The following is a 20,757-nucleotide window of genomic DNA, read 5'->3' on the forward strand; positions in this document are numbered from 1 at the left end:
CGGAGAGCAGGCCCTCTGCCCCTCCCACTCGCCACAGGCCCCAGCCTCAACCAATCACCGGGCGAACCTAGGCTGAGTGACGCGGATGCGGCGCGGGTGTTGGGAGGGAAAGGCTGGACAAGGCTGGGCGGGCAAGGCTGGACAAGGCAGGGCGGGCGCCGGGTTTCCCGCGGTCCGAGGAGAGTCGCTCTTAGAGGGCCAGCCCACTCGCGTCCTTTTGTTCCGGGGCCGCAGGGCGGGGCAGGCCCAACTTTTGCTGTCGCCTGGTCTACTCTCCAGAAAGGCCATGATTTCTCAGTTCTTCATTCTGTCCTCCAAGGGGGACCCGCTCATCTACAAAGACTGTATCCTTGACCGGCGGGGCTGTGGGGAGGGGCTGGGTGGGACTAGTGCCCCAGAGCCAGCCAGCATCCTGGCTCCTTAGCTGTCCTTCCACCCGATCAGTCCGCGGAGACTGTGGCGGCCGAGATGTGGCCGAGCTCTTCTACCGGAAGCTGACTGGACTGCCAGGAGACGAGTCTCCGGTTGTCATGGTAACTACGGGCAGGGGCGGAGGTGGAAGGGATGCTCCTGAAGGGCCGGGGTAGGGGGCGCCTCCTCCCAGGGCTGTTTCCCTGAGAGCTTTCACTTAGTGAATACACTCCTCCAAATAGCATCAATGGAAATTTATCGAGCGCAAACAATATACCAGACATAGCTCCTCACTCGTCTCAGTCCTCATCCACTGTGGAGTAGGTACTATTATTAACTCCTTTTACACGTTAGGGAGCTGGGCCCTAGGGAGGTTTCATATGTCGCCCGAAGTCACGCTCCTAGTAAGTCAGGGAATCAGGATACCAGCCCAAGTCTCACGGGTCAGGAATCACTACAACTCTCTTTTCCGAACTCTTTTTCCGCCTGCCTCTGCCTCAGCACCATGGTGACCGTCATTTTATTCACGTCAGACACAGCGGCCTTTATTTGGTGGCCACGACTTCAGAAAATATTTCTCCCTTCAGCCTCCTAGAGCTGCTCTCCCGGTGAGGAGGGCAGGCCTGGGCACCTGGGCGTGGGGGTGGGAGAGGAGGAAGATGTGCACACTCCGCCCTGTTTCCCCAGGTTAGCCACTCTCCTGGGTGATTACTGTGGCTCCCTGGGTGAGGGGACCATATCCCGCAATGTAGCTCTTGTCTACGAACTCCTGGATGAAGTGCTGGTAAGGTCCAAGGATGTCCCTCCCTGTCCCCCATTCTCTGAAGATATATCCCATGGATGGGAGGCTAAGTCCACTCATTTTCCCCCCTTCCTTCCACTGACCACCCACAGATTGTCCTTCCTCTGCCCATAGGACTATGGCTATGTACAGACCACATCCACGGAGATGCTGAGGAACTTCATCCAGACTGAGGCTGTAGTCAGCAAGCCCTTCAGCCTCTTTGACCTCAGCAGTGTTGGCTTGGTTAGTTGAGGGACAGAGGAGGCAGAGGATTGAGGAGGGTTGGCTGGGAGTGTCAGACCTGAGGATTGATTGCTTTGGATACTTTTCAGTTTGGGGCCGAGACCCAACAGAGCAAAGTGGCCCCCAGCAGTGCAGCCAGCCGCCCCGTCCTGTCCAGCCGCTCTGACCAGGTGAGGGAGGGATTGATGGGTTCAGACCCTCCGATTTTTTTTTTCTGGGATCCCAGAGTCTGGGATCTCATCATATCTTCCCACCTCCCCTAAACGGAGATGATCCTTCTCTTACCTTTGTCCCCACCCCAGGGCCCCAGCCTCCACTGCCCTGTCCTGCGTGCCTGTCCACGTTTAAACACAGGCCGATCAACCTTCAACCACCAAACCCCCCTCTCTTCCTTAGAGCCAAAAGAATGAAGTGTTTTTGGATGTGGTCGAGAGACTGTCCGTACTGATAGCCTCTAATGTAAGTTTGGGCTCCCAGCCCTGCAGCCGAGGACAGGTTGTATTGGGAAAACGTGTTGGGGAGGTCACCTCTGGGCATTAACCTCCCTGCCCCTCTCAGGGCTCACTGCTGAAGGTGGATGTGCAGGGAGAGATCCGACTTAAGAGCTTTCTGCCCAGTGGCTCTGGTAAGCAGCCAGCAGGCTGGGCCCGGGGTGGGATTTGGGACAGGCTCCCGGGTGGCGTGGACGGTGGTATTTGGCAGCCTTTTCTTTTTTCTGATGTTCTTCCCCCTGACAGAGATGCGCATCGGCTTGACAGAAGAATTTTGCGTGGGGAAGTCAGAACTGAGAGGTGAGGAGGAAGGGGTCTTTCTCTCCTAGGTAGAGGTCGTGGCCAAAGGTCTCATGGAAAGAAGTTAGAGACAGAGCCCCAGTCCCTCCTAGCTCTTTTCTCCCAAAATATGGGTTAGGAGAGGAGTCTCTCTTTCTAGGTTATGGGCCAGGAATTCGGGTGGATGAGGTCTCATTTCACAGCTCGGTGCACCTGGATGAGTTTGAGTCTCACCGAATCCTCCGCTTGCAGCCACCTCAGGGCGAGGTGAGGATCAGGCTGGTCTAGCGTATTTGGTCCACCGAGGGGAAGGGAGGCAGTTCAGGTGTGAGGAGACCAAACTGACCTCCGTTCCTCTCTGGTCTCAGCTGACTGTGATGCGGTACCAACTCTCAGATGACCTCCCCTCCCCGCTCCCCTTCCGGCTCTTTCCCTCCGTGCAGTGGGACCGAGGCTCAGGCAGGTGAGGGAGGCCATTTCCCTGTTCTAGAACTTCTCTGGAGCCCAAGCCCATTGTAGGTATATAATAGTCCCAAGACTGAGTATGGAAGAGTGGGGGTGGTAGTGGTAACAGGCTCCGAGTTAGAAAAGGTGCCCTCCCCCACAAGTGGACGCAGCTCCGGGCACGTAGTGGCTCGTGGATTTCAGCCCCTCTCCCTCCTTCATGGGGCACAGCCAACACAGCCACATGTGGGGGCCCTGGGTGTGGGGGTGAGACGCCTGGGGAAGGGTGAGATGCCAGCAGCATAACGTGAATGGTATTGTACCTTCTGACCCAGGCTCCAGGTTTATCTGAAGTTACGATGTGACCTGCCCCCAAAGAGGTACGAGGTGGGGTAGCCAAGCCTAGTGCAGCTATGTAGGATAGGAGACAAGGCCAAGATACCTGCTGTTCCCACCTTCAGATGCGGTCCCCAGCCTCAGCATCCAGTTGAGTTAGAGGCTCTAGGGTTGGGGAAGGGGGCGGAGTGGCACTGCACTGGTGTGGAACTCCAGTTGTGATATTAACAAAGGCAGGACGAGTCACTGCATTCCTGGGGCCGACTCTGTCCCTTTCTTCCATGCAGCCAGGCTCTCAACGTCAGGCTGCACCTTCCCCTGCCACGAGGGGTGGTCAGGTGAGTGTGTGTGCACCATGGGCCCCCCACCCCAGTGGTTTTACCAGCTTCCGTGGACAACAGGATGGCACTGGTGGGGAGAGTGTGAGCCGTGGGGTGGCAGCGGCTTGTCTCCAGGGGCCGGCAGGGGCTGATCCCAGCACCTTTCCTCTCCGCACTGCAGCCTGTCTCAGGAGCTGAGCAGCCCCGAGCAGAAGGCAGAGCTGGGGGAGGGAGCCCTTCACTGGGACCTGCCGCGGGTACAAGGGGGCTCTCAGCTCTCAGGCCTGTTCCAGGTATCAACCGCTGCTTCTTGAAGGCCCTCTCCTCCCACCTCCATTTTCACCCTCACCCGTGCCTCCATGTGCAGTGGGTCAGCGTGGTCAGCTGCCTGGCCCCTTGGCTCCCCTGCCCTCCTCCCTGTCTGTCTTCAGCACCTCCCCCCTCCTCTGCCCTCCCAGATGGACGTCCCGGGCCTCCCTGGGCCTCCCGGCCAAGGGTCCTCCACCTCGGCTCCTCCTCTGGGGTTGGGCCCTGCCAGCCTCTCCTTTGAACTTCCCCGGCACACATGCTCCGGCCTCCAGGTCCGCTTCCTCAGGCTAGCGTTCAGACCCTGCGGCAACGCCAACCCACACAAGTGGGTGCGACACCTGAGCCACAGCGATGCCTATGTCATCCGGATCTGAGGCTCCCAAAGGAGGACACGATGCAGTGGCAGAGCCAGTGGTCTGTGCATCAGGGGGACAGAATTTTTTTCTCCAGACTTACAGCCTGTGGCCGCGGATCTGGCTTGAAGAGTCCAGAGTCCTAGAGACCAGGAGGGCTTGATGGGGTTGACCCTCCTGTGGTATCAGACCTGGGAAGGACTGAGATGGATCACAACTTAAAAATCAAACTTTTATTCTGAGGAACGGTTGTAAAATGTCTAAAGAGAAAGCAGCATGGGGGAAGCTGACTACTACTTCCTTCCACCCAGAATGCCCGCGTATGTGAATCCAGGGGAGAGGCCAGCAGGCGGTGACAGCATCAAGGCGCAGGCTGAGGGGAGCCAGATCCAGGGGGCTGGGAGCCATTAGCCTTTGGAGTCCCTGGAACAGGAGGGGGGCTCTCCCCAGCTTCCGGTTTTCCCCCACACAGGGCGCTGGCCCCCAGCGGGGAGGGGGCTGAGGATTGGGGAGGGGCTGGAGAAGAATGGGAGGCGGGGCCTCCTTTGCCCTCCCCTGTCGGGGGAAGAGAGACCACGATGTACTTCTGGACACTGCCGGGGCCAGAGGGCGCAGTGCTGGGGGGCGCGGTTGTGGCAGTGGAGACCAGCTTGACGATGGGCTGCACACTGGGGACAGTGGTGGTGACAGGAGAGGTGGTGGTGGAGCCTGAGCCAGGGGCCGAGGTGCTGAGGGACAGGACCTGGGGGATGGGGGGGGAGGAAGGCAGTGTCACTTGCCTGGTGCCCTCCCAACACCCCAGGCCCGGAGGAATACTTCACTTGCTCCAACTGAGTAACTGGTACTTGACTAGCGCCGTGGTGACTGCTCCCCACCATCCCTGGTCCTGCACGTACCTGCTGGGTGGACGAGGCACTGGAAGATGACATCACGATAAACTTGGTTGGAGGAGGAGAAGGCTGAGGCGGGGCAGCAGCTCTGGCAGACACCAGTGTCTGCACAGGCAGTGCGATGGAGCCAGGGACCTTCAGCAAGCCAGGGGTGCGAGGGCCAGGCTGGGGAGCCTGTGAGAGGGTCAGTGTGGGCCGTGGCTGTGGGAAGAAGAGGCAGGAAGATGTCACCATCTATGAAAAAAAGTCACCAACTACAAAAAGAAGGGGTCCTCTTGCTCCCCCTCGGGGGTCTCACTGCGGTTGGGCATCACCACTAACGAGGCCTAGACTCCTCCAGACGCTGACTGGGGTGGGCACTGTGTTTCACAGAAGTGCATGTGCAGTCCTGGGTGCGTGCACGTGTGTGAGTCCTCTGCCGTGGAAACCACCCCCAAGGTTCTCCCCGTTTTACCTCACCCTTCCTCCCCGCACCCTGTGCTGACCTGAGTGATGGTCAGAGTGGTCCTGTTGACCTGCTGAGCCTGCAGCGCAGCCTGGGCCCGGGCCTTGACCACATGCGAGCAGAGGAGGGGCCCAAGGGACCCAAATTCTGCCCGATAGGCGTCCTGATTGTCAGGTGGTGGGCGCAGCTTTGCTAGAACAGGGGCGCAGTGTTTCTGTAGAGAGAAGGCAAAGAACAGCCAGGTATAGGGAGGGCTGGGACCCTCAGAATCGGAATGGGGACGGGGTGAACAAGGTCATCCGTTTTTTCAGCATGTTCCTGTGGGAGGCCAGGCAGTGCTGGGTTATCTGTGTGCAGAGAATGCTGTGGTTTTTCCTCAGAACAGCTGGTGTGAGTGGAGAACTGCTGAGTACACTGGTTCTATCTAAGGGCCAGCTGGTCCACAGGGCGTTTGCCTTGCCCAGAATGGGCCAGAGTGATGGGGGAGCACAGCCGAGTGGTCACAGGCTGAGAGTTAAGACCTTTTATTTTTTACTTAATCCTTTGGTGCCTCAGTCTTTCCACCTGCAAGACAATACTGGACTCTCAGGTGTGCTCTGAATATAAAGCAAAGATAGAATCAGTGAATAAAAGACACTATATGCTTGCTAAACACTGTTCCTATGTATGTGGTGGTGGAGAAGGGAGAGTGGGGGTGGGGCTCTGTCACCAGAAGGAGGCTCTGCACGTGGTCAGCCCCTATGCGGTCGATGTTGCTCAGCACAGGGCCATCCAGGACCCCGCGGATCCGCTCCCCCTCCTGCTGCAGCCGTGGCAGAATCAGAGTCTTAATCACCTGTTGGAAAGGGAGAAGCCAGGGCCCTGGGGTCACCACAGGGTCTCCCGGGTTGGGGGCTGCTGCCCACTCTGACCTCACGATCCCTCTCCTCCACCCGTGCTCCCCGCCAGGGGCCTAACATCATGTCCCAGCTCTGCCAGGCCTGCGATGGAGCCGTAGCGCGTCGTCCATGGGGTCTTCTCGTCCACCCAGCTCTGTAAAGGGCGGAAAATAAAGCAGATGAAGTGTGAGAAGCTAACTGTAAGGACCCGAGTCTCTCATAAACACGCTTTCTTCTTGTAAATCGTTAAGAGCCAACAGATGGGGCTCAAGTCCTGCCCCCAGCCCCCTACCCCCGGTTTTCATTGTCACATCCTGTAGCCACACTGGTTTGGAGAAGCCCTCATTGTTCTGGTGACCCCTGAGCAGTGATGTGAAAGCTTACATGCCCATCGCCCTGGCTCACCTTGGTGAAGGTCTTGGTGATCCGGGACTGGATGTTGTTAGTGGTTGTGCTGAAATGCTTGCAGATCTGGGCCACCAGGCGGGCAGCAAAGTCCCGGAGCGCCCAGTGATTGTCCACATCTGGCCGCAGGCACAGCTGTCTGCTCACGATGCAGGTCATCACAGCTGGGATCAACTCGTGCACCTGAGGGAGGAGCAGTGAGTCCACCAGTTCTGACTAGTGGTCTCCTGGGGGTGGCGGCAGGGTCCCCAAAGCCTGGGGTGAGAGGTGGGCAGGTTGGTCCACTCACGTATTTTTCTAGATACAGAGTAGGGTTATCCATCAGCGCCTTCACCATGCGCATCAGGTAGATGAGCAGAGCCAGGTTGTTCTGCACCACGTTCACACGCACCTGGGGTGGAGGAGAGAGAAGTGACCGGGCCACAGGGCCCCAGGTGAGCTTCCTCGCCGCCTCCTCACTCCCCCAGCCTCATCCTGTGTCCTGCCCCCGAGCCCTCTCACCCCCTCCGAGATGAAGGTGCTGAAGCGGGGCAGCATCTGGTAGAGCCCCGGGTCCGTGGCAATGCTCTGCAGAGCCTCCTGGGAGGGGAAGGGAGCGAGTGAAGGGGGGCCGCTGCCATGGGGAGGACTTCCCGGGGCCTCCAGGACAGGACATGGGGCCTCACCGCTCGCTTGGCCTCACAGGACCCCACACAGGCTTCAGTGATCTCCTTGTAGTACAGCTGCTGCTCCACAGACAACTCGTGGATGCTTCGGGGCTTCAGTCGCAGAGGGGCCCCCTCCAGCAGGGGTGGCGCCTTCTTCTCTTTCCCTGTGTGAATTTGGGAAAGAAAGCTCCGGAGGAGGCCTCAGCACTGGACAAACCTCGACCCGACCCTCCCCCACCCAGGGAGACCCGGCTTCCCCTAGGCCTCTTGACCCTTTCTGTGGCTCCCAGCCTGCGGTCTCGCTCCTTGCCCTGACCTCGCCCTCTTCACAAATGACCATCTGGCTTTGGGGCAAGAGCAGGAGAGACCTGGCCTAGCAGCGCTGACCTTTGCCGTCGGTTGGAGCGGCCCCCTGACCTTTGCCTTTCAAGGGGCCATCTTCCTCCTGGCCCGGCTTGGCTGACTTCAGGGGTTCTGTGGCCTCAGCCTTCTGCTGCTCTTTGGGAGCTGGTGGGAAAGCAGTCAGGGCAGGAGATGGAGGAGGAGGGAGAGAGAAGTGGAGGGGCGGGCGCTGGGCACAGAGGTTACCTGGGGGTGGGTTCTCTGGTATAGCTGGCTGGCAGCCTTCAATACTCAACCAATGGGCTGTGAGGAAGGAAGGTGTCAAGGTGAACACGGACTCGGATGTCAGGAAGTCTTTGCGTTCTTGTTCCTCACCATGGACCCCACTCTGAGGGCTCCTTCGCTTGTGAGCTACCTCAAACCCCGACTCTGCCACACTGTCCTCCCCTCCCCTCCGCCAACCTTTGAGGCAGACGTCCAGGGGCACCCGGGGCAGAGGGGTATTGATGATGTCGCTCAGATCAACCTCCTTCTCCTCGTAGAAGTAAAGCTCCCGGCCGCCACCCGAGGCGAAACGGAAGGGAATGAACTCTTGAGCGTGGAAGCCATACAGTGGCTACAACAGGAGATAGAAAGATACACACTGGGATGAGAAGGGAGCCGGAGCAGGTGTGGCCGAGGCTGATGCTGTGCCTGAGGCCCCCACCCGCCCCTCTCAGTCCTATGCATCCCTGTCACCTCAACGTTCTTCAACTTCAGTGCATAGTCAATGTCACTGGTGGTGAGCTTCTGCCGCTTCCCCATGTGCATGAACTTCAAGGCGTCCTGGGGGTGGGAGGACAGATGTCAGCCTGAGACCCGGGGGAAGAAGGCAGCCTGGGCGGCAGCACTGATACCAGGCAGCGGGGCTAGGGTACCTGTGCAATCTCCTTGATGCGGTAGCTGACCTCGTCTGTCAGCAGCTGGCAGGTCTCCTCCTGAATCTGAGCGATGCCCATGGACTCAGCCACCACCTTCATGGACTCCGAGGGCAGCACAGTGTTGCTCAGCTTCAGCTTCTTCTCCTCAGCCATTCTGGAACCCCTCCTCTCCTCCCCCCAGGGATGGTGCCCCAGGGCAGAGAGATGGAGACCCTGGCAGGGGGATGAGATGAAATGTGAGAGTGAGACCCAAAGAAGAGGGGCTTTGGGTTAGGGAGGCCATGACAAAGGGAGGACAATGGAGATGGGGGGAAAGGGACTCGGCGGTGTCCTCTGTCCATCCCCACGTGAGTCAGCACCAGCCATACCAGGAGGAGGCAGCACTCCCATCCAATTCAACACTGATCCTATGCCAGGCACCGTACAGGTCACGTAGAGTAGAATGATCTCAGTTCTCTGTTTAAATCCCAGCCCCAGCACGACCTAGCTGTTACCTGGGCAAGCCACTTAAACTCTCCCAGCTTTGGGTTTCTTCTCTAAAAGGTGAAAATGTTTTTTTTCTTAAGGTTAATGTGCCAACCTTCATCTCTCTTGCCTCTTCTTGCCTTATTATTCGTGCTTGACAAAAATGCAATATTGGTTAAATACAACTCCCTGAGTCTATACGCCCGTTCAGTTGAACATGACGAGGAAACACACAACCATCATGACCAATTCCCCCTTTAAATTCATGGCCTCGAACTTCAGAGGAGCCCTTAATGCTGCCTGACAGTCATACACCTCAGTGCACTCAGGTTCCCTCTGTCCTATCTGACACTTCTCCTCCCTCATTTTTGGCACCTGAGGAGACCTCCCCAGGCTGCCACCACCACGCCTACCTGCTGAGCAGCAAAGGGGCCCAGGTACCCTGCCTTCCCACCTGTTCCTGGAGAGATTCTGGTCACGCCCCCCACCAACTCAAGCATTGCTCCAGCATGTCTCCCATCTCCCTGTATCACCATCAATTCCCCCACCTACCAGATCATTCCTGTCAGCCTACAAAATGCAGTAACTTTGCCCATCTTAAAAACACAAAGTAGAGGTCCATCCATATAATGCAATACCATTCAGCTTTAAGAAGGAAGGAAATGCTGATCCACACTACAACACCAATAAACCTGGAGAACACTCTGCTAAGTGAAATAAGCCAGTCACCAAAGAATAAACACTATGATTCTAATCATATGAGATGCTTAGAGGAGTCAAATTCATAGAGACAGAAATTAGAATGGTGGTTGCCAGAAACTGGGGAGGGGAGAAAAGGGAGTTATGGTTTAATGGGTACAGAGTTTCCGTTTTACAAGAAGAAAAGAGTTCTGGGGATGGAGGGTGGTGATGGGTGCACAACAATGTGAATGTGCTTATGCCACTAAACTGTACACTTCAAAATGGTTAAGATGGTTCATTTTTATGTGCATTTTGCCACAATTAAAAATTTTTTAAAAATCTTCATTTTGACTTTCTCTACGATACCCTTTTTGGCTCCTCCTCACAATAAAACTCCCTGAAAGAGTTGTCTTAACTCTGTTTCTAATCCCTCTCCTCTCCTCTTCCCTTAAACCTACTCCAATCAGGCTTTTGATTCCACCAGGTCCCTAAAACCACTCATCAAGGTCACTATGATTGCACATTGTCAAATCCAAAGTCCCCTCTCCCTCCAGATCGTCCTTGACCTCTCAGCAGCACATAGCAGAGTTGCCTACTCACTTCTGGAAAACAGTCTTTTCACCAGTATCACCCCATCTTCTCTTGGTTTTCCTCCTACCTCACTGGCCACTCCCTCTGTTTCCTTTACTGATTCTTTCTCTTCTGCTTAATGTTGGAGTGTCCTGGGCTTTGTCCTTGTATAGCTGAGCTCTACTTAGTCCCGTGGTGACCTCCACCCCTCGTACAGCCTTCAGTATCACTTCTAGGCTGCTGACGGCAAATTTATAGCCCCAGCCCAGAGCTTTCTTCCTAACTCCAGACTTGTAGATCAGACTGTCTCCTGTTTTAAAACTGAACTCCTGCTCTCCCCCTCCCCACCTGCTTCAGCCTTGGCTTTCCTCATCTTCACAGCAACACCATTCATCCAGGTACTCGTTCTTTGTGTGAGCCTCAAATCCAATCCACCAAGTGATCCACCTGGTCCCCCAACTCCCACTGCCTGGCCAGCTCACCATCATCTAACCCCTGGGGAACTTGAATAGCCTCCTGGCAAGGTCTTCGCTTCCATTCTTGCTCCCTAAGTCTAGTTCCAACATAGCAGCCAGAGTGATTCTGTCAAAATATAAATCAGATCGGGTCACTGCTCTGCTCAAAACCCTGTACTGGCTCTCAACGTAAGACAGAGTAAAATCCAAAATCCTAATCATGGTCGACAAGGTCCTCCGTGATCTGTTCTCTCCCCATCACTTCTCTGAACTCCCGTCCTTCCTTCTTTCCAGTTTAATACAGACCCACTGTCCTCTTTACTGTTCAAACCTCCCAGGCACGCTCTTGCTTTATGGCCTTTGCTCTCTGTTCCTTCTGCCTGATGCTCTTCCCCAGATGTCCCCTGGCTGCCTAGTCCCATCACCCTACTTAATACTTCATCTCCACCCCTACGCTGCTTTTTAAAATTCCCATGGAGTTTAACGCCTGCTAATACATATTATTTCTTCCTGTTTATCACCACCACATCTCTCCTTTCCGCATTGTGTAGACAGAGATCTTTATGTTCACTGATGTATTCTGAGACCCCAGACTGGTGCCTGAGACATATCAGACACTCAATAAACATCTGTTGAATAAACCAATGAATTGTTAAGGCTTAGAGATGCAGGTGCTCAAAAACTACACGGTACCACTATTATCAAATGAACAACGTACACGCCCAAGCTTGGAATCTACTTGGTGGCCAAAAGGAAAATGGCTCGCTTGAACCTGGCAATAGGAAAACTAATGTCAAAAGTGTTTTGGACTGATTGCGGGGTGTAGGTGGGGGAGCGGGTGTGGGCCAGCTGGAGCGACGGGAAGATGGGGGCGAAAGAGAATTTAGTTCTCAAACCATTCCAGGTCTCCTTCCCCACTTTTATAAGTCCTATCTGCAAGGAACACATTTATTTAACACATACTCTGTGTCTGGAGCCGGGTATACAAGAGGCTGTCGTGTCCCACTTCCTTGGCGAACTCCTACTAATCTCTCAATACCTCGCGGTACCCTCTGCCAGTAAAGGCTCATAAAACACGCTACGGCCTCAGGAAACCTCAGGTCAGTGGAGTTCGGCAGGAAGGCTTCGTAGAGAGTTAGATACGCGTAGCGGTTTCCTCAGCAGAGAAGCCGGCCAAGGTCCCCAGGCAACGGGTACAGCGCGAAAGGCGGCGTAGAGAGCCCACCTCATCCTCGCAACATCCTTCCAATGCAAACACACATAGAGGTCCCCAGGCGCATGGACACACAACCAACCGTCCGCCTCCGGGTCCCCACACAGGCCCTTCAAAGGGTCTAGTCCCGGCTACCACTCGGACCCGCCCCCGCCAGCCGAGCACCCCGCGCAGGAAAAGCCTCTCACCGCTGCCGAAGCGCCGCTCACCCGGCGCTCGGCGCCATCTTGGCCCCGCCCCCTCCGGGAGTAGGTCCTGGCAGAGCCAGAGAGCAGGTCACTACCCCTTCCCGGAGAAGGAATAAGCCCGCCACGCTCACGGCCTGAAATGATAATAAAAGTCCTGTCTCTGTGCCTACTTGTAAGGAGCAAAACTTCTTCCTGTAATTGCTTCAGTTTATTCCTTCACTACCCGGCGGCCAGGACCTTCCGGAGGCGCCACAAAACCCAGGCGGGGAAGCCTGGAGCGCAGCGAGGCCCCGCCCTCTTTCGGGCCGGCACTGCGCTTGCGCCTCTCTTGCCAGGCTGGATTAAAGTTGCAGCACGTAGCTTTGGTATTTAAAGGGCCCGTTGCCTTCCCGAAATTGGTCTGAGGGCAAGATTGGCGGTGGACGGTACTTGGTTATGGGACCTGTGCGGTTGGGAATGCTGCTTTTCATTTTGACTATGTACAGTGCCTGGGCTGGGATGCCGAAGGAGGAAGACGATGACACAGAACGCTTGCCCAGCAAATGCGAAGGTATCTAAAAGGAGTAGCCCGTATTCGCATCCCTCTGCCCCACCTCCTTCGTCTGGGCCAGACCAAATGGACCGTGATGGGTGGGTCACTCGACTTCCTCGAGGACCTGAGGGAGGTTCTGGTGGAGCCTGGTGGAATTCGAATGGGGTCAAGGGAAGGAACGCATACTGCTACCCCAAAACTATCGCACTACAATTCCCATGAGACATCCAGAGGGAGCCTGCTTTTTCTTGCTGGTTTGGGCCCCAATGGCTTATGGGAATTGTAGTTCAGAGACTACTGGCCAGGACCGTCCACTCTACTGAGCATCTTCAGATGTGTGTGTGTGTTTCCTCCATGCCACCAGACCTAAAGCTTGGGAGGCTGCAGGAGCGGAGTGTGAGATTCATTACCTTCTGGACAATCTCTGCTCCACCCTGGCAGAGTCGCTTCCAAATTATAGGCCCCACGCCCTCCTGAGGTGGTTTGGGAGTGAATGAATCAGCCCTTGAAGCTCATAAAAGAAAGAGAAGGCCACACAACTGGGAGAGGTTCCCCATTGTGAGGCTTTGCAGAGGGTGTGCACTGTATGGATTTTACAATGAGGAACATCTGTGGCTGCATCACCTGTGGGGCCCAACTTGGGGAGGACACTTCAGAGCTGGGCCACTGAGTGCCCTGGTTCCCTAGTTTGTTGCCTTCTTGGATTTAATTTCTTCCTGGATTCTTTTCCCCTTTACCTCACTCCACACTGCATTTCAGTATCAGTGTTCCTCATGACTTGGTCCTAATTTCTCCTCTCCTTTCATTTGTGTCCCCACTCTTACCAGCCTACGCCAGTCACTTTTTCTAAATACAAACTCGATTGTGTCGGTGCTTGCTTTAACACCTCTGAAGGCCTCCTGCTGTGATTAGACTACAGCCAAGGGGTTTTGGCATAGCATCCAAATATCTTTGTTGTATGGCCTCCACACCCCACGTCCCATCCCTAAAGTACCCATGTTCAGCCACACTGAACTCAGCGGTCAGGGAGCCGGCCTCGTCCTCTTGCATCTCTGTGCCTTTGCCTATTGTTTTTTCCTTTGCTGGGAATGAGCCTCTCCCTTCTGAATGTGGTTCTTCAAGACCCAGTTTAAATGTCACCTCCTATGGAAGCCTCCTTCCTTATCTGTCACCTCCCACTGCATGGGAGGGAAGGAGAGTACCTGTGTTCTCCCAGGTCCTAGCATAGCCCCTGGAACATTTTAAGGCACTTTTGTTACTTGCGCCTGTGTTTAGTTGGCTTGGCACTTCTGTATTAGGCCACTCCCTTTCTTGGGACTTGCTACATGCCAGATCTTGTGCTAAATGCTGGAAAGACAGCGGTGGAAGAGATGCAGTGCTCATTCTTAAGGAAACTGGGGGCCAGTAGGAGGAAAATGAATGACTATTGAATGAATTTTGCATTTCCTAGTGGGATTGTCTCTTGGTCTAACCCCCAGTGTAGGGTCCATTATGCAATATTGTCATCATCTTTCTATCTGTCCCCAACGACACTGGCAACATCCTGTGGATGGGATCTCGGGGCTTACTGATCTCTGTGTTGCTATTGTGCATCCAGAAGGAACTCAGAAAACAGCAAACGCTTATGTAGTACTCACTACATGCCAGGCGCTATTCTAGGGGCTTTACATAGACTTATTTAATCCTCACCACACCCCTAGGAGGGAGGTACTAGTATTATTTTCATTTGAGAGGTGAAGAAACCAAGGCACAGCAGGGTTGTCACACAACCACTCAGTGGCCGAGTCAGGATTCCAACCTAGTCAGGCTGGCTCCAGAGTCTGCACCTGTAACCATCATGCTCTGCTGACTTTGCTCATCTGCAGAATGAGTTGCTGGTATGTTTGTTTGTCTTTCACGTCCCCTTGGACATCTAGTATGTAAACTGCTGAGCCTGGAGCTACAGGAAGAGCTGAGTCGCACTGGCCGATCTCGAGAGGTGCTGGAGCTGGGACAGGTGCTGGACACAGGCAAAAGGAAGAGACATATCCCTTACAGCGTTTCGTGAGTCCTTCTCGGTGCTCCTCGACCCTCCGATCCCTGAAGGAGCCCTAGAAGTGCCAGGAGCATCCAGGGAGCCTTTGTTTCCCCTTTTCCCACAGAGAGACAAGGCTGGAAGAAGCCTTGGAGAATTTATGTGAGCGGATCCTGGATTACAGTGTTCATGCTGAGCGCAAGGGCTCACTGAGATATGCCAAGGTCAGACTCTTCCCCCAGGCAGGATCCCACTTCTCAGAAATGATAACCTGTATTCCCTGGGGTCCTTGAGATGTCTACCTGTCTCCCCCTGGTTCTGGAGTGTCCCCTCCCCATCGCAGACTCCTTCGTCCTCATCCCCAAGGAACTTACCAGGGTCTCCAGTTGTTGACAAGGCTCATACACAAAAATGGGGAGGAGGTGGGGCAGTGAGCTCGGCTGATCTCCAATTCCCATCTCTCAGGGTCAGAGTCAGACCATGGCAGTGCTGAAAGGCCTGGTGGAGAAGGGAGTGAAGGTGGATCTGGGAATCCCTCTGGAGCTGTGGGACGAGCCCAGCGTGGAGGTCACATTCCTCAAGAAGCAGGTAGGATAGGATACTGCACATTGCCCAGGGAGGTGAAAAGGGAACCTGAGAGGGAAGCTAGATCCTAGGGAGGTCCATCTTTGAGCAGTGAGGGCTCTGCCATCAATTGAAGTGAGCCCAGGAGCATATCAAGGAGTAATAATTAATATTTTACCCTCTCAACAACCTGTTGTAGCAAGTACTATTACTATTTCCTATTTTACAGACAAGGAACTGAGACTCAGAGTTTAATAATCTACTTGGCAGAGTAGGTGCTAGTAAATGTTGAGTAACTGAGGATCACACATCTAATAAGCCAAGTTTAACCTCCTGGCTACCTGCCTCTCCAAAGTGGGGTGGGGAGACAGGGAGTGAAGAACAGAGAAGAGGGATTACAAAGGCCAGCAGAGCAGATACTCTTCTGACTCTTCCACCAGTGTGAGATGATGCTGGAGGAGTCTGAAGACATCGTGGAAGACTGGTATTTCCACCATCAGGAGCAGCCCCTACAGCATTTTCTCTGTGAAGGTCATGTGCTCCCAGCTACTGAAACTGGTAAGTGTGTGGGCTGGCCCCTTTCTTGCCAGGCCACAACCCCACCCCCACCCCCTCTTTTCTAAACTGTGTTCTATCACCCAACCTAGCGTGTCTTCAGGAAACTTGGACTGGAAAGGAGAACACAGATGGGCAAGAGAAGACAGAAGGGAAGGAAGACCAAGATCAGGAAGAAGTAGAGGAGGAGGAGATGACTAACACACCAGGGCATCCCAAGCATGACCCAGAGGATCTTTGACCCTTGTCTTTAAGCCCCAAGGATGGACAGGGGTCATGGAGAAGAACCCTTTGAAGTCTGAGCTCTCCCTGCCCCTCAGCTTTAAGAGTGTGCGTATGTGAGTGACTCCATGCTAGAGCTTGTGGCTCTTCTCTCCCATCTGCTCTCAGGCAGGATCCTGGTGGTGCAGCATGGCATGGCTATGGGGAGAAAGGTGAGAGCAGTAGGTGGAATCCCTGCCCCAACAGATGAGTCCTCCACCTGCCGTCTAGCTCCCTGATTGTCAGCTGTGTGTGGGGACGGTATCGAGACATTTAAATATCTCTTCTGCTCCCCACAGGACCCAGAGGTCAGCATAGCACAGGAGCTGTGGACCTTGAGAAAGTAACTTTAACCTTCGGGGGTCTGTTTTTATACTCCTATAAGGAAGAAGCGGGAATGGACATTCTCTACGACCTATATACACCACCTGCATCTAGGAGACTGCATTCCAACAAACTGTGAACAGGAAGGGGACACTGGATGAGGCGATGTTGATTAGTTAGGTTGGGTAGATACTTAATCTCCTTCATACTAATTTCACCGACGGCCCACCAAGTAATCGCAAAGGTGCCAAATTTTCTATAACGCTAGTAAATCTTTTTCTTTTCTTTAATATCAGCAGGGCCCCACATTTCAAACCGCTGTCGTGCACACGTCCTCGCTGGCCGATACGCTGGCGCCCAGGGAATAGGACCATTGGCTGCCGTCCTGTTTAGAAGCTAATGCTGCTTTGTAATTTTGCAGCCCCAGGAGGCTGCCAGGGACCAGCGGGCTGAGGACCGTTTTCAGGCCTGGGTCTGCGCAGCCCCTGTCTGCGCATGCCTGGAAACGCATCGGAATTACGTTCAGTGCGTGACGCCTGCTGGGCCGCCATACTTGGGTTACGGTAGCTCGCAGAGGACAAACTCACTCTCTTTTCTGGTGTCTCTTCTTCACTCAGAGCGAGCAAGACCTAAGAGAGGCGATAAAACTAGGTCCAAGGTAGAGAGCAGCCCCGGGTTAGAGTGAGGGAAATAATAAAGGTCTCCCTGGAGGGTGGTGGGTGAGGCTCTGGCACGCTAGCCGGGCCGGGGCCGAAGACGCTGAGTGATGGGCGGGTTCTCACCGAAGTGAAGGTTGGGCGATACCATTTTCCGAAGGGGGTTGAGGGCGATGCCGACTTAGGGGTGCGAGGGCGGGTGGCAGGACTGAAACTTGGAAGGTACCACCTGACGAAGGCCAGACGAGTGTGGGAACCCGAAGGGAGCGGACAGTCTCCCACAGCCCTACTTCCTTTCCCCAGCTCGTCCCTCTCCGGCTATGAGCGGTCTAGTGCGCACCGAGCCGCTGCGCGGGGAGTCCCCAGTGCTGGTGCCCGGCGACCCCTACTCTGTGGTGGTTCTGCTGCAGGGCTACGCCGAGCCGGAGGGGGTTGGCGACGCTGTGCGCGCAGACGGCTCCGTGACTCTTGTCTTGCCCCAGGCCTGGGGCTTGGCCTCCAGCCACCGGGAGCCCCCGCCCGAGGGCTGTGAGGCGAAGACCGCCCTGGAGGAGGCGGCCCGTGGCCCCATTCTCGTGGACACCGCGGGCCCCTGGGCACGGGAGGCGCTCCTGAGGGCCCTGGCGGGGCAGGGCGTGGCTCCAGGAGACGTGACTCTGGTGGTGGGGACCCACGGACACTCGGACCACATCGGGAACCTGGGGCTGTTTCCCGGGGCGGCTCTGCTGGTCTCGCACGACTTCTGCCTCCCCGGGGGCCGCTACCTCCCCCACGGCCTGCGTGAAGAGCATCCCCTGCGGTTGGGGCCGGGGCTCGAGGTGTGGGCCACGCCGGGCCATGGTGGTCAGCGGGACGTGAGCGTGGTGGTGGCTGGCACCGCCCTAGGTACCGTAATGATAGTGGGCGATGTGTTTGAACGTGATGGGGACGAGGACTCGTGGCAGGCGCTGAGCGAAGACCCGGTGACCCAGGAGCATAGCCGGAAGAGGGTCCTAGGCGCTGCCGACGTGATCGTTCCTGGTCACGGGGCCCCCTTTAGGGTGATCAGAGAAGCCTCGCAGCCAGAGACAAAGGGTCTGGGGAACAGCCGTCCTGAACTCCTGGTCGGCGACGAGGAGCCCCCAGTGCACCAATGAACCTTGGTCTTCCCTGGATTTCTGTCCGGGAACCCCCTCCCCCCTGCCCCAACCCCAGCCAAGGAACGGACATTCGGGACACGGAGAGGACGTGTCAGAGAGGAGTCAGGGTTGGTCACTTACAGCCTTTCCAGGAAGCCAGTTTTCCAGGGAGGACAGTGCTTTTGCCACTGTAGACACCAATATCACTGTTTCTATGACCAAACTGGGACCAAGGACTGGCTCAGCTGTGTGCCATCTCTTGGCGCTTCATTAGTAAAACAGGAGAATGTTCTTGGGGGAGTCTTCCAAAATAAAAAAGTAGGAAACTGCATTGAAAACCATACTGCTCTAATGGAAATGTGAAACATTTGTGATGCTAATCATTGCTAATATAATCCAGCAACTGCAACAGGGGGGACACTTTGGCTGATAGATCACCTGTTTCTCAGGGTGTAGGTTGCTGAAAGAAGGTGTAGAGCAGAGAAGTAACATCTCAGTCATCTGACTTTTATTCATTCGTTCATTCAGTGAATACTTGATAGACCTGCAATGTCTCAAGCACAACTCTAGGTCAAGGAAATACAGCAGTGAGTAGCTAGACAAACTCCCTGTCCCCTTTGGAGATTACATTCTATTGAGGAGACAGGTAAACAACAATAATAATAGTAAATCAAATAATTTCAGGTTCTGGTTAGTGATATGAAAAAGAAACTGGGCAAGAAGGGGATAGAGTGCTGGCGGGGGAAGAGTGGTCAGGAAAAGCCTCTGAGGAGGTGATGTTTGATCAGAGAACTGAATGAGAATGAATGAGAAAAAGCCAGCCATACAAGGATGAGGATTCCAGTGATGGGAACAGCAGGTATAAAGGCCGTGAGGCAGGACTGCTTGACCTGCTTGAGCAGCAGGAAGACCACGGGGTTGGAGTGTTGAGCACTGGGCAAGACTGGCAATAAACAAGGTTTCAGAGTTAGGCAGCAGCATCATGCAGGGCCGCGCAGACCATGGTGAGGGGTTTGGATTTGTACTCAGAAGGCTTTGGATTTATACCGGCACAGAAGACTGGGCTGATGACCTGGTCTCATTTATGTTTTAAAGTAATCAGTCTTGTTCTGAGTCGAGAAGGGGAGCAACAATAGAATGGGCTGGGCTAGATAGGAAGCCGTTGCAGTTTTCCTGGTGAGAGAAATTGCTGGTCCCAGAAGTCCTGCTAGGGCTGTGTCCCAGTGCCCAAGCCCTCCCTCCACGGCCCTAGGACCAGCAGAAAAGCTAAGGAGGGGCAGACGCAGGAAAGGAGAAAGTCCACCTTGTGGACGATGCCTCCCTGGGTAGATGCTGTTGGGCAGGGCCAAACTAAAGGTCATTTTGTGGGCCTCCACAAAGGCCACGTGGAGATCAGCAAAGGCAGCTCAGAGGAGCGGGTTTAGCTGGCAGATGAACCAGTAGGTGCTGTACACGGTAGCCAGTGTTGGCCAGTTTGATGACCACAAGAGTGTGCGGCTCCCAGGCCAGCAGTGCAGCCATAGTGGCCCGGCTCCCAGCCAGTCGTTGCACAAAGATGGACGGAGGGAAGGTGGTGAAGTGGGTGCCCAGGCCCAGCACCACCATGTTGTGAGGATTCCTGGTTCGTCACCCCAGTTCCCAGGCCACTGGGTATAGTGGGACCACTTGTATGTGGAGGGAGTGCAGGGGCCAGTTGTGTCCACCAGTGCAGCACCATGCCCTGAGTAGTGTCCACCCTCGGGGACCCCGTCTAATATGTGGCATGTAGATCTTCTGGCTTCAGGGCTGTTCGGAGGACGAGAGGAGGGGATGGGTTGTTTAGAGCTATGCACTATCAACTTGTACAGACAAAATTCCAGCCTGGACTTACTTTCTAGAACATTGGTATTCTGCCCATGACTCAGGCCTGGTCATCCAGAGCAACACACCCCTTTGGCCATACTGATTGTCTCCAGGATGTACGGTCCAGTTTAAGCTGGTCCAGACTTGGTAATCGTAGGGTTTTTGCTGGAGCTAGGGGGAAAAAGTCTCATTCTTTCCTGCAAGACTGACATGGGAGGATGGGTCATCTTGCCCCCTTGTTGGAAGAGCCACCTGCTGCTGGGAACACCCAGTGGGGACTGAGAATGAGACTGAACAGCAGGGGGCAGAAGTGTGCTTGGAGAGAAACGGACCTGATGAAAAGCTAGATTCACTGCTTAACTCAGCAATCTCTTGGGCTAGTTAGCTGCTTCCTGCCTAAGCTGCTTTGTCTGTGTTTTCAGTCCTTTACAGGGTGAATGCATACACAGGTAGAAATGAGACAGGCAGTGTGGACAGCGTGTGGAGAGGGCTGATAACAGGGAAAACAGTACTTAAGACATTAGGAGATCGGGCCCAGAGTGACTACTCTTAGAAATTTCTCTCAAGCTTCTTTTTTTTGTGAAAACTCTTTAGGAAAACTTGACATATTTGATTAGTTTCCTCTACTCAAAGATCTTCACTGCATGTCACCCGTAACCCAAACTTCCTTGCCCAGTTCTCCAAGAACAACTCTCCGCTGCAGTTGGGCTGGACTGCCTGCTGCCTTCCAGACAAACTAGCCCCCTCCTCCTCTTCTGCAGGCCTGTGATCCTGCTCTCCCCCCAGGTCCTCTCATCCTTCTCCCCATCCCAACCATCCAGG

At 54.8% G+C, this 20,757-nt stretch overlaps 4 protein-coding genes across 9 annotated transcripts; 3 read left to right on the forward strand and 1 right to left on the reverse strand.

Moving 5' to 3' along the window:
- The first annotated feature begins 83 nt into the window (after positions 1–83).
- AP4M1 (adaptor related protein complex 4 subunit mu 1) lies at positions 84–4,212 on the forward strand. Of its 2 annotated transcripts, XM_010957019.3 has the most exons (15): positions 85–344; positions 445–533; positions 913–1,019; positions 1,099–1,195; positions 1,328–1,438; positions 1,528–1,608; positions 1,835–1,897; positions 1,997–2,063; positions 2,176–2,229; positions 2,369–2,475; positions 2,577–2,671; positions 2,988–3,032; positions 3,276–3,326; positions 3,490–3,601; positions 3,767–4,212. In XM_010957019.3, exons 1-15 carry the CDS (start codon positions 86–88, stop codon positions 3,989–3,991), a joined length of 1,563 nt encoding a protein of 520 aa, XP_010955321.3. In that variant the 5' UTR covers position 85; the 3' UTR covers positions 3,992–4,212. The 2 variants fall into 2 exon arrangements, with proteins under 2 accessions (XP_074201886.1, XP_010955321.3); XM_074345785.1 differs by lacking the exon at positions 3,490–3,601 and having other exon boundaries at positions 84–344.
- On the reverse strand, positions 4,189–12,256 carry TAF6 (TATA-box binding protein associated factor 6). 4 transcript variants are annotated; one of them, XM_074345781.1, is made up of 15 exons: positions 12,240–12,256; positions 8,495–8,710; positions 8,316–8,402; positions 8,040–8,193; positions 7,824–7,880; positions 7,623–7,742; positions 7,254–7,399; positions 7,090–7,167; positions 6,878–6,979; positions 6,589–6,771; positions 6,263–6,337; positions 6,015–6,140; positions 5,346–5,519; positions 4,867–5,061; positions 4,189–4,712 (listed from the first exon to the last, which is right to left on the reverse strand). In XM_074345781.1, exons 2-15 carry the CDS (start codon positions 8,648–8,650, stop codon positions 4,332–4,334), a joined length of 2,034 nt encoding a protein of 677 aa, XP_074201882.1. In that variant the 5' UTR covers positions 8,651–8,710; positions 12,240–12,256; the 3' UTR covers positions 4,189–4,331. The 4 variants fall into 4 exon arrangements, with proteins under 4 accessions (XP_074201882.1, XP_074201883.1, XP_074201880.1 ...); XM_074345782.1 differs by lacking the exon at positions 12,240–12,256 and adding an exon at positions 12,070–12,190 and having other exon boundaries at positions 7,653–7,742; XM_074345779.1 differs by lacking the exon at positions 12,240–12,256 and adding an exon at positions 12,070–12,190.
- Positions 12,257–12,367: 111 nt separating this feature from the next.
- On the forward strand, positions 12,368–16,614 carry CNPY4 (canopy FGF signaling regulator 4). Of its 2 annotated transcripts, none has more exons than XM_010957014.3 (6): positions 12,368–12,619; positions 14,518–14,644; positions 14,743–14,839; positions 15,081–15,203; positions 15,620–15,737; positions 15,827–16,614. In XM_010957014.3, the coding sequence occupies exons 1-6, from the start codon at positions 12,505–12,507 to the stop codon at positions 15,973–15,975; spliced, it is 729 nt and encodes a 242-aa protein (XP_010955316.1). In that variant the 5' UTR covers positions 12,368–12,504; the 3' UTR covers positions 15,976–16,614. The 2 variants fall into 2 exon arrangements, with proteins under 2 accessions (XP_010955316.1, XP_045374043.1); XM_045518087.2 differs by having other exon boundaries at positions 12,483–12,619; positions 14,467–14,644.
- A 136-nt stretch (positions 16,615–16,750) lies between these two features.
- On the forward strand, positions 16,751–18,434 carry MBLAC1 (metallo-beta-lactamase domain containing 1). The gene is made up of 2 exons (XM_010957015.3): positions 16,751–16,977; positions 17,279–18,434. Exon 2 carries the CDS (start codon positions 17,296–17,298, stop codon positions 18,109–18,111), a length of 816 nt encoding a protein of 271 aa, XP_010955317.1. The 5' UTR covers positions 16,751–16,977; positions 17,279–17,295; the 3' UTR covers positions 18,112–18,434.
- The last annotated feature ends 2,323 nt before the right edge of the window (positions 18,435–20,757 follow it).

The sequence above is a fragment of the Camelus bactrianus genome, chromosome 18 (assembly GCF_048773025.1).
Source record: "Camelus bactrianus isolate YW-2024 breed Bactrian camel chromosome 18, ASM4877302v1, whole genome shotgun sequence".
Taxonomy (NCBI): Eukaryota; Metazoa; Chordata; class Mammalia; order Artiodactyla; family Camelidae; genus Camelus; species Camelus bactrianus.

Bases quoted from the DNA above. Each gene is read 5' to 3' on its own strand.
- AP4M1 (XM_010957019.3), top strand. From the start codon at position 86: ATGCGGCGCGGGTGTTGGGAGGGAAAGGCTGGACAAGGCTGGGCGGGC. The intron at 345-444 runs GTATCCTTGACC...CCACCCGATCAG, and splicing joins CCCGCTCATCTACAAAGACT to TCCGCGGAGACTGTGGCGGC. The intron at 3,602-3,766 runs GTATCAACCGCT...CTGCCCTCCCAG, and splicing joins AGCTCTCAGGCCTGTTCCAG to ATGGACGTCCCGGGCCTCCC.
- TAF6 (XM_074345781.1), bottom strand. From the start codon at position 8,650: ATGGCTGAGGAGAAGAAGCTGAAGCTGAGCAACACTGTGCTGCCCTCG. The intron at 8,403-8,494 runs GTACCCTAGCCC...TCCCACCCCCAG, and splicing joins GCATCAAGGAGATTGCACAG to GACGCCTTGAAGTTCATGCA. The intron at 6,980-7,089 runs GTGAGAGGGCTC...CCTCCACCCCAG, and splicing joins GCACCTTCATCTCGGAGGGG to GTGCGTGTGAACGTGGTGCA.
- CNPY4 (XM_010957014.3), top strand. From the start codon at position 12,505: ATGGGACCTGTGCGGTTGGGAATGCTGCTTTTCATTTTGACTATGTAC. The intron at 12,620-14,517 runs GTATCTAAAAGG...TTGGACATCTAG, and splicing joins CTTGCCCAGCAAATGCGAAG to TATGTAAACTGCTGAGCCTG. The intron at 14,840-15,080 runs GTCAGACTCTTC...CCCATCTCTCAG, and splicing joins GCTCACTGAGATATGCCAAG to GGTCAGAGTCAGACCATGGC.
- MBLAC1 (XM_010957015.3), top strand. From the start codon at position 17,296: ATGAGCGGTCTAGTGCGCACCGAGCCGCTGCGCGGGGAGTCCCCAGTG.